The sequence below is a fragment of the Lycorma delicatula genome, chromosome 4 (genome assembly GCF_047948215.1).
Source record: "Lycorma delicatula isolate Av1 chromosome 4, ASM4794821v1, whole genome shotgun sequence".
NCBI classification, from domain to species: domain Eukaryota; kingdom Metazoa; phylum Arthropoda; class Insecta; order Hemiptera; family Fulgoridae; genus Lycorma; species Lycorma delicatula.
The window spans coordinates 211,886,882-211,905,172 of NC_134458.1; the positions used below are offsets into that span (position 1 = coordinate 211,886,882).

The following is an 18,291-nucleotide window of genomic DNA, read 5'->3' on the forward strand; positions in this document are numbered from 1 at the left end:
AGCCCAGAAAAATCTAAAACATTTTTAATTTAATTAAATAGCAATGATACACACATATTGTGAAACTTTCAATTTCATTTTGGAAAATGTTTCTTACAAATTTGTTCTTGCCAAATCGTTTGTCCTTAGACATTTTTTATTTTTTTAAGCGTACTATCTAACTGAGGGAACACAAAAATTGAATTTGAATAAGATAAGGGAAAAATTATTTATTAAATAATAATAAATGGGAATAAATAATTATTCCATGAAATATTATGTATGGTCAGTCACATTTGAAGGTTTATCATAAATGTACTTTTTTTTTAACCTCTGGGACCACAGTTAGGTATTGCTTCAGAGGATGAGATGAGTGATTTGTAGCATGGTTTGAAAATACCATGCCTGACCAGGATTTGAACCCATGACCGGATGAAAGGCCGAGACGCTACCACTCACGCCACGGAGGGCGGTATCATAAATGTACTGTCAAAATTATAAAAAATATAGCTATTCAGCTCTACAATTATTGATTACATTAAAAAATGTTTAATAAACGTCATTTGGTAGGTAGGTCATTTAAGATAAATCTGAAAAAATAATTATCAGAGCTCCAATTCAAAACCCTTACCAAATCTGATACCAAACAGTTACCAAAACTGTATTTATATCACCTTTGATAGTATCACTTACCATGCTAATCATAACATCCATAAGTATAATTCTTATAATTTTTAATTGTTGTGCCAAGATGTTTTAAATGGATCAGCCAAATGTCAAATTACTAATTTTAACAATTTTCATGCTTTTTTATGAAGTTGTGATATTGCTCCAATTACAATTGTACACATAAGAACTAATTGGCTTTTTTAAAATATTTAAGTTAATTTCTGATTAGAAGAAAATCCATTTCAAACATTATTAAGAGCAATGTTTTAAAATTTGAAATAACCTGCTAATGGATTTCACGTGTTGTAATCAGCCAGAGTAAATTGAATCAATCTGAGCTTTGAAAAGAACCTTTTTTTGGATTTTGCTAAAACAAAAACCTTTCAAATAAACGTTAAAAAATTTCTATATACACACTTGATAAAAATAAAACTGTATAGGCTACATTTTTAAGAAAATTTGAAAATAGTTAAGATGTTTCAAAAAGTTTTACAGACATTGGTAAAAGTGTGTAATGCTCAGAAAAGTACCTTGTACTCGGTACGCTTCAAAGGCTGTAACAGCTGTAAACATTTCCATAAAATATTCCACACTGGCATTGCTGGTTCATGGCTCCTAACATTGCTATGGTCCTCTTTTAGAACTACATAGACAAGATTCCCTGACATGTTTAACATTTTCTTCAGACACCTTCCATCATCCCATATTCTTCCCTTTATATACAAGGATATCTCTACAGTAAAGACCGCTGGGAAATTTCTCTCCTTAAGGTTGGTGAACCTGTGTTGTTCATGGCCACGCTAGTAATGTGCACACTGCATTGTTGCCTGTAAGTTGTCGTGTTGTAGTATCTTTGATTACGTGTGGGTTATTACATTACAAAATGAAAAGGTAAATCGATGTTGTGCCAACTGTGAAATATGTGGTCATGTGTTTTTTTAAACCATCAAAATGTTAAGCCCACTGAAATTCATAGGCAGTAGGTTGCTGTGTACGGTGATAATGTAATGAATGAAAGAAACATCTAAAAATGGTGTGAAAAGTTTAGAAGCAACAGAAACAATGTGCATGATGAAGAACATTCAAGGAGGCCCTCGATAAACACAGAGGACTTGTTGAAACGCGTCAATAAAATCAGAAAAGAGCATTACTCAACGATTTCCGACCTAGCACTTCTTTTCCCTGATTTTTCAAGAGCTATAGTTATTGGTTGCATTGTTCATGACCATTTAGGCTTCAGAAAGGTTTATGCACATTGGGTGCTGCAAGTCTTAACGGAAGGTTACAAAAAAAATCCAAATGGGATCTGCTTTGGAATTTTTGATGCGCTACACAGAAAAAGGTGATTCAATTCTTTCAATTTAATTGTTACTGGTGATGAAACATGGATTTCGTATTACATGCTAGAGAGAAAATGGCATTCAAGTGAATGGCGTCATCCACAATCACCAACCAGACGAACAAAGGTCAAGCCATCTGGACGCAAACTGATGGCCACCATCTTTTGGGATCGGTTTAGCATACTGCTGATCGATTTCATGCCATGTGGAACAAGTATAAATGCAGAAGCCTACTGCGAAAATCTATGTAAGCTATGGTGTACCATTCAAAATGTGGGTGGCTGACTGATGGCATCGCCCTGCTGCACAATAATGCATGTCCACATGTTGCGGGTCTGACATGTGATTACTGAAAACATTTGGATGGGAAATTTACAATTACCCACCATATAGTCCAGACTTAGCTTCTTCTGATTACTATTTGTTTGGGAAATTGAAAGAATTTTTGAGTGGCAAGCAATTTGTGGATGACAATGAACTTAAAAATGTTGTTAATCAGTGGCTAAATGGACTGGCGACAGAAGAATACAAGGTTATATTGAAGTTGGTGTATCACTACGATAAACATCTTAGTTCACGTGGCAATTATATAGAGAAGTAGTATAAGGTATGTAGTTTAAGTGAAATAAAAAATATTTATAAAGTTTTCAGAATAAATATTTTTACAATGAAACGATCTTTACTTTAGAGATAACCTCTCGTACATTTGGTCTGGGGTAGTTTCAAACTGATTATACCATTGATGAATGTTATTGTTAATTGGAGAATCGCAATTAATTTTCAACAGAACGCATGTTGAACAGTAACTGCAGATTGACATTTAGCAAACTGCAAAATACAGAAAGCTTTCTGTTCATGAATCGCCATCTTCTTGCTAATGGTGCTTTCAAGCAAAAAAGGTAGGAAATAAATGTACACTCATGCACACTAAAACTACCCTCTTTGCTCTCTGATTCTAGCCTTCAGTCAACATTGTACACCTCATCCAAGAGATATTATAACAAATTAAAACCCCAATATTCTTTTTTATACACCTATACAGTAGTTTACAGGTTACCTAATAGTGAGAAAGCTGTAACGATCTGACCAACCATATCTTCTCATTCATATCTTAAGAAAAATTGAGAAATTCTATAAAAAGATTTGTATCCACATTTAGCAATACTCTTTATAAAATAAACTTTGTGCATATAAATTATCAAAATTATATGTATGTATAATATAATAATATTAGACATACATTATTCATCAGTATACATCCAATACATTCATTATTGTACATCCAGCAATTAATTTTACAAATATCCCATCCTTTCCTAAATGGTGTATCGAACAAAAAACTGTAGCGAGCTATAATACCAAATAAAACAAGAATTTCTTCTTATAATGACAATAAAAACTTACTCAAAATTCTGTCTGACTTTAAAATAAAGTGGTTAATGTTTTCATACTTAAAATATAATTTGATTAAACTAATATTTTTAAAAGATATGAAGAAATGAAAAATTGAAATTGGCATTTTTAATTTTTAAAACTTAAAATTATGTTATTTATTAGAGAATGTTGCATTAGGTACTTATACTGAATCTTAGCAGAATATTTCAATCATAAAATTTCTGTTTACAAAACAAAAAACAGATGGAAAACAAAGTTTTTTTGGGCATATGCTTTAAAATTTGTGCTGATCATCTGTAAAATACAAATAATATGAACATATATATTCGAGTAATTAAAAGTACAAACTTAAGAACTAAACAGCACTATACATGATTAGACAGTTAGGAATATGTATTTATATATGTCAATAAATATTTCCAAGCATTATGGTCCTTTTTTAAAAGTATATTATAGCTAATTACTTTAGCTCTCAGCATATTTTATATTCATATGCTTATAAACTATGCTGTTCATCTCTGTAGCCAAATTTAGAAAATTTTTCATACACCAGTATATTTGTCATAATTGTTTCACGCTCTCATATGTAAAATGTAATTGTTGCATTTAACTTCAAACTTTTTTTTTCTATCTTGTTTATTTAACAATGTAAATCCCCAAACGATAATATTAATGATAGCCAAAACACTTTCATGATACTAACATTTTCACAACCTTATTCTGCATCATTAGCTTAAAATAATTACTGCTAAAACCAGCAGTTATTCATAATCTCATGTATTAATAACGTTATTTAGTATCATGAGATTTTGGAATAAATATTTTGAAGTAATTTCCTTACTATTTCATACCATACAGTTTGCATAAAATGTATGTATACAAGTGTTATCAAAAATCACTTACAAATTCATCAAAATTTACCAATTTACATAAAAAGCTTATCTCAATTTCATGGATTCTTCAGTTATAAACACAACTTTCCGGCAATGAATTACCATCATGAACTGCAATAACAGATAACGATACTATAATTTTTTATATGTAAAACAGATAACGATTGTTGATAAAGTATTTTATAAACTGATGATGGATTAAAAAGACTTTATATAAATCTGTAAGAACACAATACAAACTGGCTAAAATGTCGAGAAGCAATATTGTGCTAACCTCCCTGACTGGCAGTATTGTTCCAGACTACTGGTAAGAAAAAAGCTGACAACACAGTTGTTGGACTTTCCCGTCATGCAGCTTACAAATGCATACACAAACAACTTAATTTAGCAAGTCAGTGCTACTACACTAGCGCTCTTGTGGCGACAGGGATATACCCATGACACAGTATACCTATTTAGCCACTAGTTATGAGCAATTTCTGGAATAGGAGTGTGATTTTGCAAAAGTTTTTTTTTGCAAATATTACTTTTAATCATTAACAAATGCGACTAAGAAATATAAAACCTTAATTAGGCGAAATCTCGAGATACTGAGGGTGACCTTGCTCTACAGCCTCACCCCCTTGACCTTTTGTAAATTAAATGGCATCAATGCCTCATATACAGAAATAATCTGACCGAGTCTGGTCAAAATCGTTCATGATTTAGAGTGCGACACTGAACACACATGTACATATGAACATCCGAAAAATTTCCATCCAGTTTTTTGGGTTCCTTAGGTGTCAAGATCTGATGAAAACTCCATACACCCAAATTGGACCGATTACAATACTTTACCTTCTTTCTATGGCTATAGCGATAGATGGGAAAGTAATATTGAAAATACAGTATGAGTTCATAAAATGTACAGTTTTCAACAAATAATTTTAAGAAAATGTGTTGGTCAGATATGTGCAGATAAGTAAGCTTTTACCAACTCCTAATGACAGATACATGTACAAACAAGTTGGAAAATTTCTTGGCTCTAAAAATATACACAAAAACATTCATAGCAAGTGAATAAAAAATTGTATTTTTTTGTAAAACAGCCATATTATTTATTTCAAAACACATCATGGTTACAGTATATAATATTTCACTACTACATTGCATGAAATACTGCAGATTATATTATAAATAAATATAATAATAAATAACGAGTAATATTATAAAGATACATTTGAAAAAATATTTTTTTAAATATTATTAAAATAATACTCACTCTTTTGTAAATAACACAATAATATATTTTATATCACAGTTCATATTATTAATAAATTTGCTTCAAATCAAGTTATTTGTCAAAGAAGAAATAAGTATTTAAAAAAATATGTTAAAATTTACTGATTCTGATAAGAACATAAAAATTTAACTAATATTGAGGACGATAAATCAATAAACAAGTACCTAAGTAATTGTTTCTGTTATATACTTCTAGCATCTTCCAGTGGTTGGGTATCAATAGATGATGGTAAATATTCCTCCTCCAAACTAATAAGCTTATATCAAGAAAAATAATGAAAATATTGATAAACAAAAAATCTATAGGATCTACAGATAAAAGAGTTAATTTTTATTGCCAAAATTTATAACTTGTGTTGCAAAAATTTGAATAGATTAATTTACTTTAAAATTAAAAGTGGATGTATTTACTCAATAACACACTGACTAGGACAGCAAAGAAGAGTCTAATTTCAAAGGTAAAGTTATTAAAACCTCACCTCAAAGATTTACTGACCTATTTAATGGCAAAAAATTTAACAAAGTAAATTATGGGTATCTTTAAATCCTTTTTTTAGATTTTTTCAGCGCTCAAATGTCAATGTTCACAGGATCACTTTATCTCTATTTAGATAATTCTAAAACATTTCATATACACTTGTTTTTTTTTGTACAAACCAATATGTAATTTGATTATAAGTTAAAACTTTGTGATTCTATATTCTAAAATTTTTTTCCAGTTAACGTAATAATAATTTACTTGGCTCTTACGTTGTTGTAATCTACATATTTAAAATGCTTAGCCTTATTAGAAACAAAATAATCTCTCAAGTTACAGTAACAGTAATATACCCTTGCAGAGAAAGTAGAAGGTTATATTTATATTTATCCAAATATTTATGTACTTTATCTGTTCAGTAACAAAAAAATCTTGATAGTTTCTGATATGGTATCTGCACTGTAAAACAGTTTCCAGAATAAGACTTTTAAAATTTTTTTTTTGCATTCCAAAAAATTTTAATTTATATGCAACATATGTTTTTTCTTATATGCAAAAGAAAACTATAATTAAAAAAGAAATTACATAAAATGAACACATTAAACAATTATTCACATTTTGAAAACAGTAAAGGATCTATTTTCATCAAGATGTTCAAAAAAACATACACTTCTTTTATCAGTGATTCTCCTATTTTACTTTAATTTTGTTAGGTTTGTCTTATAAATAATATTTTTTTTAACTTTCACTCATTGAAATGAATAAAAAGTCTTTCAAAAAATGTTCCCCGGACTACTAAGGTCACTAGCTAAAAAAAAGAAAAATAACAATATGCAGTTATCTGATTAAATATAAATTACACTGATTGTTACTTTAACTTCATTGACATAATAGAAACAATCTTTTAAATGTGGTTTTATTTCATCTTAATTCACATCCTTTAATTTTCATAATTTATTACAGTCCAAGATACTGCAAAACTATCACTTTGTAAAAAGTGCAGTTCACCATCTAGTAAAAAAAATATCAACTGTAGTCATATTTTAAATGATTCATGTTTTGAAAATTTTAATTAAAGAATCTAATGGGAGAAAAATGAAAGAATATTCAATCACTAAAATTTTTGCATTAAATTAATTGGACTTTTGGAAACAAATCAGCTGCTGGACAATCTTTGGAGTTAAACTAATAAGCTCTCTATATAAGATTCTACATGGATAATAAACACATTACAATTCTCAAATTAATTTTTTTAAATCTAAACCAATAAAATCTATATAAATAAGAATGAAGTACCTGTCTGTAAATTGAACTTTTTGAGATTTTATTTTAGTCTCATCACACAAAGATGGTTTCCATAATTTCTAGAATTTTTTACAGTGCCTGTTACTCCATAAGTTAAGAAACAGTAATCCAACTCTAACAGAATTCACCACTTAAAAGAAAGCAAGATAACCAGAAGAAATAAAATTAGGTAAAACTTTTCAAAAGTATGTCACTAATAGTGGTTCATTCTTCAGTTAAAACACATACACAATTTTCAATAACTTTCATTAAAGACTTTTTTGAAATGTTAGGTTTCAGCCAACTCCTGGTAAAAACTGGGTTTCAACTTACTTTGTAACATGTCAGAAATACTGTGAGGATAAAAATTAAAGCCCACACAATTTACAACTTTTCTAAACTTTTTTTTTAAATCTTGACTAAGGTTATGATTTTAAATAATGTCTGCCTTCCTAAGGAGGAAAAATATTTTCTCAGTTGTTTTTTATTTCACCACATGAAAAAAGGGTTTGAAACTAAAAGTGTTCAAAGTCAAGGTTAAAGCTAGTAATGCAGAAGAATATTTATTTAAGTATTATCTTCTTAAAAAATTATGGGTGAAGGTAAAAATATAAGACAGAAATGTAAATACAATCCAATGACACACTTTTCACTTTCAAGATTATAGCTTGCACTTTTTATACTTTTTTCATACATACTCAAAGACATGTACAGCAATGCAGATTTCTAGTTTTGCTTTCAGTCTGAGGAAAGCTGTTTAATATTGCTGATAATAGTAATTACGATTAATAAAAAGGATTGTGAATTTTATCAAAGCCTATTTTTCATTTTTATGCTATTTTTATATCTCTATAAAACTGAAACAAATTATATACTCATTACTATAAATTGTGTTTGTACATATTTGTATAAAACAAAATAATAACTGAATCAATTTTAACTAAACTTGTAAAGTTAATTTATTTTAAATACAAGCCAGGTTACAAATTAATAAAACATTTTCAGATGAGACCATTTATTTGTAATTCCAGCATAATTTATTATCTTTCAATGAAATACCGTATATGAAAAACACTTTCAAAAGTGATTCAACCATACTCTGGTTGAAAGAGTTCTGAGTAATTTAAAAGTTAAAGTTAGATTCTAAAATAAATTTTCAAAGGAAGAAATAAGATTTGTAATAAGAATTCTTTTGAAAATTTGAATGGGTGCTCCAACTTATTTTGATAACGCTTGTGTTTCTTACTTTCATTTCAAGCTCAGGAAATCATTTGAAAAAAATTAAATTTAAGTAAGCAAGTTTTGTACATTTGAAAACAAATTTCCAACTGTAGTTCTGCTTTACTTTTTAGCTAGATTTCCTCAATTAAGACGCACTTTAATAAAAATTTAAACAATATAATACCATTATCTAAGAGTTTTGTGTGATTTACAACTTCTAACTGGATTAAAAAAAAAAGCTGAGGAAATAGAAATCATTAAGTATAAAACAGCTTTGGAAGAAATATAGTTTCATAATTTGATAAAAATTTCTTTCTTCATAACAGATTAACAATTAAAAAAGTACTGCACAATTGAATTCATAAAAAAACATTATTTTCAAAAAAATAAGGGATAGTACCTCATCTTTCATCTGGAAGGTTCTAAAAGATCTAAATAATGATTAAGCTCGGCATCATCACTACCACAAAGAAACATCCTTTCTTATCTTTCTTTAAATTACTGAAAAAAAGAGTAAATGTATCTGATATATTTTATACCTCTTTGACAAAAAATTTGATAACGCAAATAGTAATTAACAATTTAATTCAATCAAAAAGCTGATCTCTTCTTTTTTTAAATAATTTTACTGGATCACAATATAAATTTTAAGTATATATAAATGAATATTGATGAAATCTCATACAGATAACGCCTGTTTTGGAAGGATAGATAACAATTTATCTCGGTTCTTATTTTGGAAACTTGAATACTCCTTTCTTAAGAATTCTACCATCACCTGGCTGAAAAAAAATTCAATTCCTTGATTTCAAGTTTTTCTATTACACAAATTTTATAATAAAAGGGGGCAATTCATCCAACAATTAATAAACAAAATTAAAAAATAGATTTTTAATAAGTAACTCATTTTGATCACTGAAATAAAAACAGTATGACCTCATTTAATATACTTTCCCAAAAGGCATAACAATATAATAGGTCTTTTTTAAAAAGCACATCTCTAAGCTTTTAAGCATAGGAAGAATGAAAAATATGAGTAGATAAAACTAATAAAATCATTCAAATATTATACTTGATTACCCAAAGAAAATGCTGCCAGCCAATTCAATAGAAAAAAAAATTCATCAATTATTAAATGCAATGAATTATTATTAAATAAAACCTTAATGCAAGTGGTCTTAAAATCCTGAATTAATATTATGACTGCATCACAAGTTATTTTATGGTTTCAACAATATTTCATTCCTACAATCTGATTGGTTGATATCTATAAAAAAAACCTATAATAAATATTTTGAATGGCATGCCATAACTTACATAGAGTCTCACAGTAGGCTTCTGCATTTATAGTTGTTCCACGTGGCATGAAATCAATCAGCAATATGCCAAACCAATCCCAAAAGACTGTGGCCATCAGTTTGCGTCCAAATGGCTGTGGCTTGACCTTTGTTGATCTGGTTGATTGAGGATGACACCATTCACTTGACCGCCGTTTTCTCTCTGGCATGTAATATGAAATCCATGTTTCATCACTGGTAACAATTGAATTGAAAGAACTCATCATCTTTTTCTGTGTAGCGCATCAAAAATTCTAAAGCAGATCCCATTCGGATTTTTTTGTGACTTTCTGTCAAGACGTGCAGCACCCAACGTGCACAAACCTTTCTAAAGCCTAAATGGTCATGAACAATGCAACCAATAACAACAGCTGTTGAAACATCAGGGAAAAGAATGGCCAAGTCGGAAATCATTGAGCAACGCTCTTTTCTGATTTCATCATCGATGTGTTTCAACAAGTCCTCTGTGATTATTGAGGGCCTCCCCAGACATTCTTCTTCATGCACATTAATTCTGTTACTTCTGAACCTTTCACACCATTTTTAGATGTTTCTTTCATTCATTCAATTATCACTGTACACAGCAACCAACTGCCTATGAATTACAGCCGGCTTAACATTTTGATGGTTTAAAAAAACACATGACTCCATGTATTTTACAGTTGGTGGCAACATCGATTTTCCTACTCATTTTGTAATGTAATAACTCACACGCAATCAAAGATACTACAATTCAACAACTTATAGACAATGCAGTGTGTACATTATTAGTATGGCCATGAATGACACAGGTTCACCAACCTTAAGGAGAGAAATTTCCCAGCGATCTTTACTTTTAGAAATATCCCGCGTAGCAATAAGATATTAAAAATTTTAAGTTCAAAAAACTTAGCTTTAATTTTTATCACGTAAATAAATATTTTTTTATTTCAATAATTTTAATTTTACACACTTCTAATTAAAAAAAACATTTACTTCAAAATCATATCTGGAGATTTTAACTAATTTGTACTGAAATTTATGACATGTATATTTTCCTAATTGGTGTTGGTTTTCAGTTGAATTTAAAATCTCAAGGTTATATTTGAGTCCTTGTTTATGAAACACCTAAAGTTGGTGGTAAACCAACTCTATAAAGTACTTAAAATAAAAATTTCACTACTGCTTTTAAATTTCAATATTTATATACACAGTTAACTAACTTAATAGAAAACTACTACAGCCTAAAATTATTAAAAATGTCCATGAAATCTAGGATCATATTACAAAAAAGGCTTAAATCAGTAGTAATTACCGAGAAAAATAATTAGACTAGTAGAAAGTACTCAAATTGTTTTTTCCTAATGTTTAAGTCTTACTCTTCATCAAATCAACTGATTTTTTAAATTCCTTTTTTATTTTGTGGACAATGATCATCTGATAGTACTACTATAAGTTTTCCCAGATAATTTTAAAATAAAAAATTGTCTATGCAAAATACCAGAAAACTTTTTTTCTTTCCTTTTTTGGTGTTGTATTACCAGTTAGTTATATTAGTCATTCTGTTTTTCTAAGTATTTTAGATTTAGAAAAAATAATTCAAGCACAAAACTTTGGGTTAAAATACTGCCACATCCCAGAAAGCCTTAGCTCATGACCTGTAGAATACTCTTCATGTTGTCACCACCCCTCTTTTCTAATTTTAATCAAGATATAAGTTTTTTTTTCAAACAACTTTTAGCCTTTTTTGTAGTCCTACTTTTAATTCAAATGAAAGTAAAAGTATAGTAAAGCAATAATTACAATGAAGATGAAAAGCAAAAAGTTGGCATTTATTTATTAAGATGATTAAAGCAGTCAGTGCAGGTTTGTTGTTAAAGTAACATGATAAAAAAATTGTAATGAAAAACACTACAGTCAATATTTGTGGTACGTCTACATACCTTTAAAAATATATATAATTTAAAAAAAATAACTATGATAAAATTAATTTAAATAAATTATCTATAAAAGAAGAACAGAAAGAAAACATAAATGAAAAAATGAAAGATTTTTCTGAATAAAAATTATGATGGCAGCGCCTTTGGGAGTATCAAAATGTATTTTCCAAATGTTTCTTTAAAACAGCATTTATTCAATGCCACTGACAAGCAGTAACAACCTAAACTTTAAATTCAAGGAAGGAAAAGGAACAGTAGCATTATCCAAAGTAGAAAGAGTATAGGTACCCCTGTACAGCAGATCAAGAGTACAAATAATATTGACAATTAGTAAGCTGTATTAACTAGACATTATCATCAACAAAAATGAATTTTTCATGATGTGAAAATCCATTCAAAAACAAACATATTACTACAAAATGCTTCTGAATATAATGTATTACTACTACTCAGAGATCTGAAGGTTCATGCCTATCCATACACCCAAATAATTAATTTTTTCTCATAAGTTTACTTAATTTAACTAAAGATTTACATAACATATGAAACCACAAAAGGGGTATTCCATTTTAATTCAACAAATGATCAGTACATCACTATTTTTGATTTTGATGATATTTGGTATATAACTAACCAAATTGTAGTGGCCAAAAAATATTTTTTTATATTTAAAAAAAACTTTTCTTGAGTAATAGATTATTCTTATTTTACATTGTATAAAGAATCAAGAAGGGCTTTTTGGAAAGAGTAAAGATGGAATTTCATCTTGGTGCACTCAAAATTCATTTTGTTACATATCCATATCTTGTAATATTTACTGAATTGTTTACAAATAATTGAATTGTTTATTGGATATTTACAAATTATTTATTTTTTATTTAATTTTGGACCCAACATAAATAATGAAGGGCTTAGGGTTACAGGCCTGTTTTTTACCTTTTAATTCTTATGTACTACTAGTACTTATAAAGAAAAAATGGACTATTACCAAGTGTCCTTCATTAAAAAAAAAAATAATGGCCACAAAATCATAAGATTTTGAAAATGTCTCATTTTTGAGACCCAAAAACCACATGTAGGACAGGTGGCAAAAATCTGAAACATTTTAACCTCTGAATCAGAAACATTTACATTAGTATTGGTATACAAGAACATTAGTGTTTCTGATTGCTTTATAGGTTTACCAAAGCCAAAATGTAAAAATTATGTTTGCTGCATATACGATGGCAAGCGGTGGTTAGGTGAAGTAATTGAAGTCAAAATATATGAAAATGAAGAGGAATATCGAATACACTGTTTCCTCTGCAGGGTCCTGTTAATTCATTCAAGAAATCATTGAGGGATAATCAAACATGGGTTCAACTGGAAAATATTTTGAAGATTCTCATGCCTTCAGAGCTTTTTCTATCAACTACTGGAAGAGGACACAACATTACACCAAAGATGAATGAGGATTCATCAGTTCTAATCAATAAAGAAATGGCAGGAGCACTAAGTTATGTTAGTTAAGTTTGTTATAAAAAAGTGCAAGATTTATTCATAACTTCCATTAGCAGGAGCAAAACAATGTAAAAGTGAATTGAACAACTTGTTAGTGTATTTGAATTGTTTATCATTTTGAAATTATTATTTATAATTCTGTAATTGAATATTTATTAATTATCAATTTATTCATTCTAATGAGTTTAGTTGTAATCTTTATAATCAGAAGAAATACATAACATCAATATTTTTTTATGGTTAGAAGGAACAGTGTTTTTAGCAGTTTTGTTGGCTTCATTACTTGCAACCTGTTTGAGTAACAAAATAAATTTTATATGACTTTAAAGTACATAAAAAGTACTTACTGCTGTAAACATTTTAGATTTTTGCCACCTGTCCCACATGTGGATTTTGGGCCCCAAAACAGACATTTTCAAAATCTTATGATTTTAGGCCATTTTTTTAATGAAGGACATTTGTTAAAAGTCTAATTTCTTTTTATAAGTACTACTAGTACCTAAGAATTAAAAGGTAAAAAACAGGCCTGCTACCCTAAGCCCTTCATTATTTATTTTGGGCCCAAAATTTGAAAAAACAATTTGTAAACTTCAGTAAATATTACAAGATTTGGTTATGTAACAAAATGAATTTTGAGTACACTAAGATTAAGTTCCATCTTTACTCTTTCCAAAAAGCCCTTCTTGATCCTCTGTACAATGTAAAATAAGAAAGCTACAGCTCAAAGAAAAAGTGACAAAAATGGCTGTTTTTACCTGTTGGCGAGTTAGAAAATAATCTATTACTCAAGAAAATATTTTTTTAAATATAAAAAAATATTACAAAAAATATAATAGTATATAAATAGTGGCCAAAAAATATTTTTTTAAATATAAAAAAATATTCAGTTATCATATACCAAATATCATCAAAATCAAAAATAGTGATGCAATAACATTTTTTGAATTAAAATGTAATACTCCAAAATGTATTAGCCTTCTTACACAGTTCGAGTAACAAAACAAAGATTACTAAAATTAATTATAATTTTGTAAATAGTAACATTCATATTTCTTACCATAAGTCTAGCTCCGAATAACATTCTAGCTTTATCTTCTTCTTGAGGTGAAGCTCCTTCTTCAGAAGTACCTCTATTCATTTTTATTTGTAATTTTTGTTTAATCGCCTAAAAACAGAAAGTATTTCATGTAATTAAATTTTACTTCAATAATATGTTAAAATTCTGCACTGAAAAAAAAAGGGTTGAAGGAAAAACACCACTCTGTTAAAACTACTAGCAAAACGGTCATCTCTTAGGAAAGGGTAGTCATTTTCTAAGCATAGAACAAAATGATCTAATTGTCTGTATAGCTATTCCAGTGCAGAATAGTGAAAAGCAATTAAATTTGTTTTTAATATTTTTTTTTACTACCCTTATACACACCATTTTTAACTCAAATTATGAATACTGAAATAGTAATATTAAAATACAAATGTAAGAAATTCCTTTTTTATTGACAGCTAAACAAATTTAATATCGGATGTTAAAATAGCATTTTTTTCTTAAATGGTTACCACATTAAAATCCATTATTGGGAAGCCTATTATAAGTATTTAAATGATAAATAAAGTTCCTTTTCTTAAATACTCTTTAAGCACTATTTTTTACAAAATAATTTCTTAAGATTACGGGAAGTAGAAACAGTAACACCACCACAAATGAAAAAAGGGTATTTTTATGTAAAATTTACTGTAATTCCTACAGGTGTTCAAATAAACTTAGCTCATAAAAATAATGCAGAAAAAAGCTGAATAAGGTAAACAACAAACATCTTTCAATTAAGCAGTGTATAAGTTGTAATTTTTCAAGCTTTTACTTTTATGAGAACTACAATATGACACAATGGTATTTGAAAAAAAAATTATGTAAAAGTTTTAATGAGAGTGAATACTAAAGACACCACCACTAACACAAGAAATTTTCTCAGTTGAAATAAAAGAAACTTTTTATAAAACATTTTTTTTTTAATTTTCAAGTTAGCATTTACCACTTGTTTGTTGTATTTTTAACAGAACAATTTTCACAGAAAACGCATATGAAGCATCAACATTACTTTACTATCAATAACTATCTGATATATATACTTTTACACACACATTATGTTGTCAACGATGGAATTGAATTGGAAAACAAGTAAATGTTCAAAAATTACTTACAAAAGTGATACTTAAAATCAAAAATTAATGGAAATGTTGACTATTAAACGATCATCATCGGTATATACTGAGAAAAAAATGTATGTAAAAAATGTAATTAAGAGAAAAAGCAGCAAAGACATAATAAATAATATTAACTGATAGAGCTTTATATATATTTCTTATTTTTTTTAAATCTTTTATTTTTATTACTACATCTTTCATTCAAGAAATTAAGACGTAAACAAAAAATAATAATAATGAATAAAACTCAATGACATAAAACTTACTTGTGACAATATAACACTGCGACTGTCACTTTTCATAGCTAAAAGAAGATCCAACCAAGTCCATGTAACATTATGATATTCTAAAGTAGGTATAACTAATGAGAAATCACGAATATCTTCAAGATTTTTTTCTTTATTTCCTTTATAGCTAACACGAACTGGAACTTCAGGTATTTTTATATATATAAATAATTTATTCTTTTCAGCTCTTTCCTAAAAAATATCAAATAAAAAAAATACAAAATTAAAACTTTACTGTAGTATACATTACATCTCATACAATAGCATTAATCAAATTGTTTCATGGCCAGTAAGGACCATGAAAAAGTCTGTAGTTTAATTATTAAATGAAATAGTAACTGGATATCTGCTTTATAATTCTATACTGAGAAATCCTCTCTTGTGCAGCCTAAAGTTTGTTTAGGAATTGATTTTTGAGCTGATTTAGCCAAAGGGCAGTATGAATATAAATATGGCTCAACTGTTGTATAAAGCCTAAGAGGAACTGTCAAGGTTATTTAGTAGCAATACCAATCCCTTTATAATTCAGAAGCATAATGATGGAAAATAATTGATGCAACAGTTAAGCAGAAGTATACGTAAAAAACAAACAGTAAAAATTAAAACAGAAATACACCACCACTAACACAAGAAATTTTATATTTATATAGCTTGCAAAATTACAACTTATACACTGCTTAATTGAAAGGTGTTTGTTGTTTACCTTATTCAATCTTTTTTTCTGCATTATTTTTATGAGCTGAGTTTATTTGACAGAATTACATGGATACTTTTTTGAAAGTTTAGAGATTCCTTCTTCCATTTTGATCGGGACAGTTATTTTGTGTTGATATTCACAGGGTAAAACTTCAAATAAATAAAATTTGGAAGAATTTTCATGCAAAATATCTTTTTGAAACCGTCTTATCCCTTCTAGGTAATGAATATTATAATCTTTTAACAAATATTGTAACAGGACAAGTACAACAGACCAGGGTAACTGGTTTCTTCCAATTAAGAAGAAAGAAAGAGAAAATAAAGAAGAATGTAGAAGGAACTAAAAAGGATTCTTTTTTTAGTATAAGGGTCTGTTTTAACAATTTGTTCTCTGTAATACAGACAATGGCACCTCCAAAAGTTCTTGTTTGACCAGAAGGATTACTGGACCGGAAACAGCATTTAGAAAAAACATAAGGGAAAATGAAAATTATTACACTTCAACAATTAAAAGGACGAGTCAGATACCAATTGGAATATAAATACTGTCAGGGATGAGTGGGCAGTAAGTAGTTTTTGCAAGGCCGTGTTCGGCGCAGTCGTGATAACAGCTATATCAGTAAGCGTGCAGTAATGAGTGAAAAGTATGTTACAGGTACCAGTGTGGACAGTGAATGAATGCAAGAAGTTGTTCAGTGAGTAAAGTTTTATTAATAGTAAAAGTAATAGTACTTGCAAAAATTGAACGGTATGAACTTTAGACTTTCCTATTGTTATTTTGCTATTAATGCAATATTAGTTTCTAGCAGTCCTTATAGCATTTTTAGTAAACTGGACTGTATATTGGTATTTATAAATTTAACAATCATTAAATACAAGAGTTGTCTGAAAAGTTTTGAGCCTAACATTGTAGAAAGACATATTTTTTCTGTCAAATATAGTTTTATTTTTTAACAAAGTCTCCTTTCAAGTCGATACAATTTTTCCAGCAATGAACCTCTAACCTCTTTAACCTTTCCAAATAGTAGCTGGCGTCTTTCTTTGCAAAATAGGCGTTTACGTATGTGATAACTTCCTCATCTGATGAAAATCTCTTTTCTCCACGTGAAGCTTTAAGTTTAGGAAACAAGAAAAAGTCACTTGGGGCCAGATCTGGTGAATACGGTGAGTGGTCAACCAATTCAAAGTGCAATTTATGAATTTTAGCATAGCAACCATCAAAGTGTGAGCAGATGCATTGTCCGGATGGAAAAGCACTTTCTTCTTCTTCAAATATGGTAGTCCCGTTATTATTTTACCTTTTTGAAGATAATCAATAAAAAAATTCCATTACTATACCAAAAAACAGCTGCCATCACCTTCCCGGCTGATGGAACCGTCTTCACCTTTTTCAGAGCAGGTTAACCCTCTGCAGTCCATTGTTTTGACTGTTGTTTTGTCTCGGGAGTGTAGTGCTAGATCCACGTTTCATCTACAGTTATGAATTGATGCAAAAAATCTGACTCGTTTTGCTTAAACTGCTCCAGCAGGACCTTGGACATGTTCATTAGAATACGTTTTTGGTTCAAAGTGAGTAAACACTGATAGCTTACGCATATCCAATTCTTCAGTTAATATATAACAGACACGTTCTTTTGAGATGCCCACAGCCTCTGCTATCTCTCAAACCTTAATTTGTCAGTCGTCCAGTACCATCTGGACTTTTTCAATGATATCGGTGGTGGTTGCAGTTTTTGGCCATCCCAAATGCTCATCATCAACCAAGCTGGTAAGACCATGCTTAAATTCATCTTTTCATGGTGGCAAATGATGG

The 18,291-nt window shown here is 29.0% G+C and overlaps 1 protein-coding gene across 1 annotated transcript in view; it reads right to left on the minus strand.

The window, feature by feature from the left end:
• Window positions 1-5,361: 5,361 nt before the first annotated feature.
• hob (bridge-like lipid transfer protein family member hobbit) overlaps window positions 5,362-18,291 on the minus strand; it is a 174,501-nt gene continuing 161,571 nt past the window's right edge. The window contains exons 38-40 of the mRNA XM_075365147.1: window positions 15,762-15,974; window positions 14,354-14,461; window positions 5,362-9,322 (exon numbers count right to left, since the gene is read on the minus strand). Of these exons, the coding sequence (XP_075221262.1) occupies window positions 9,272-9,322; window positions 14,354-14,461; window positions 15,762-15,974 (372 nt within the window). The 3' untranslated portion in view covers window positions 5,362-9,271. The remainder of the gene's footprint in view (window positions 9,323-14,353; window positions 14,462-15,761; window positions 15,975-18,291) is intronic.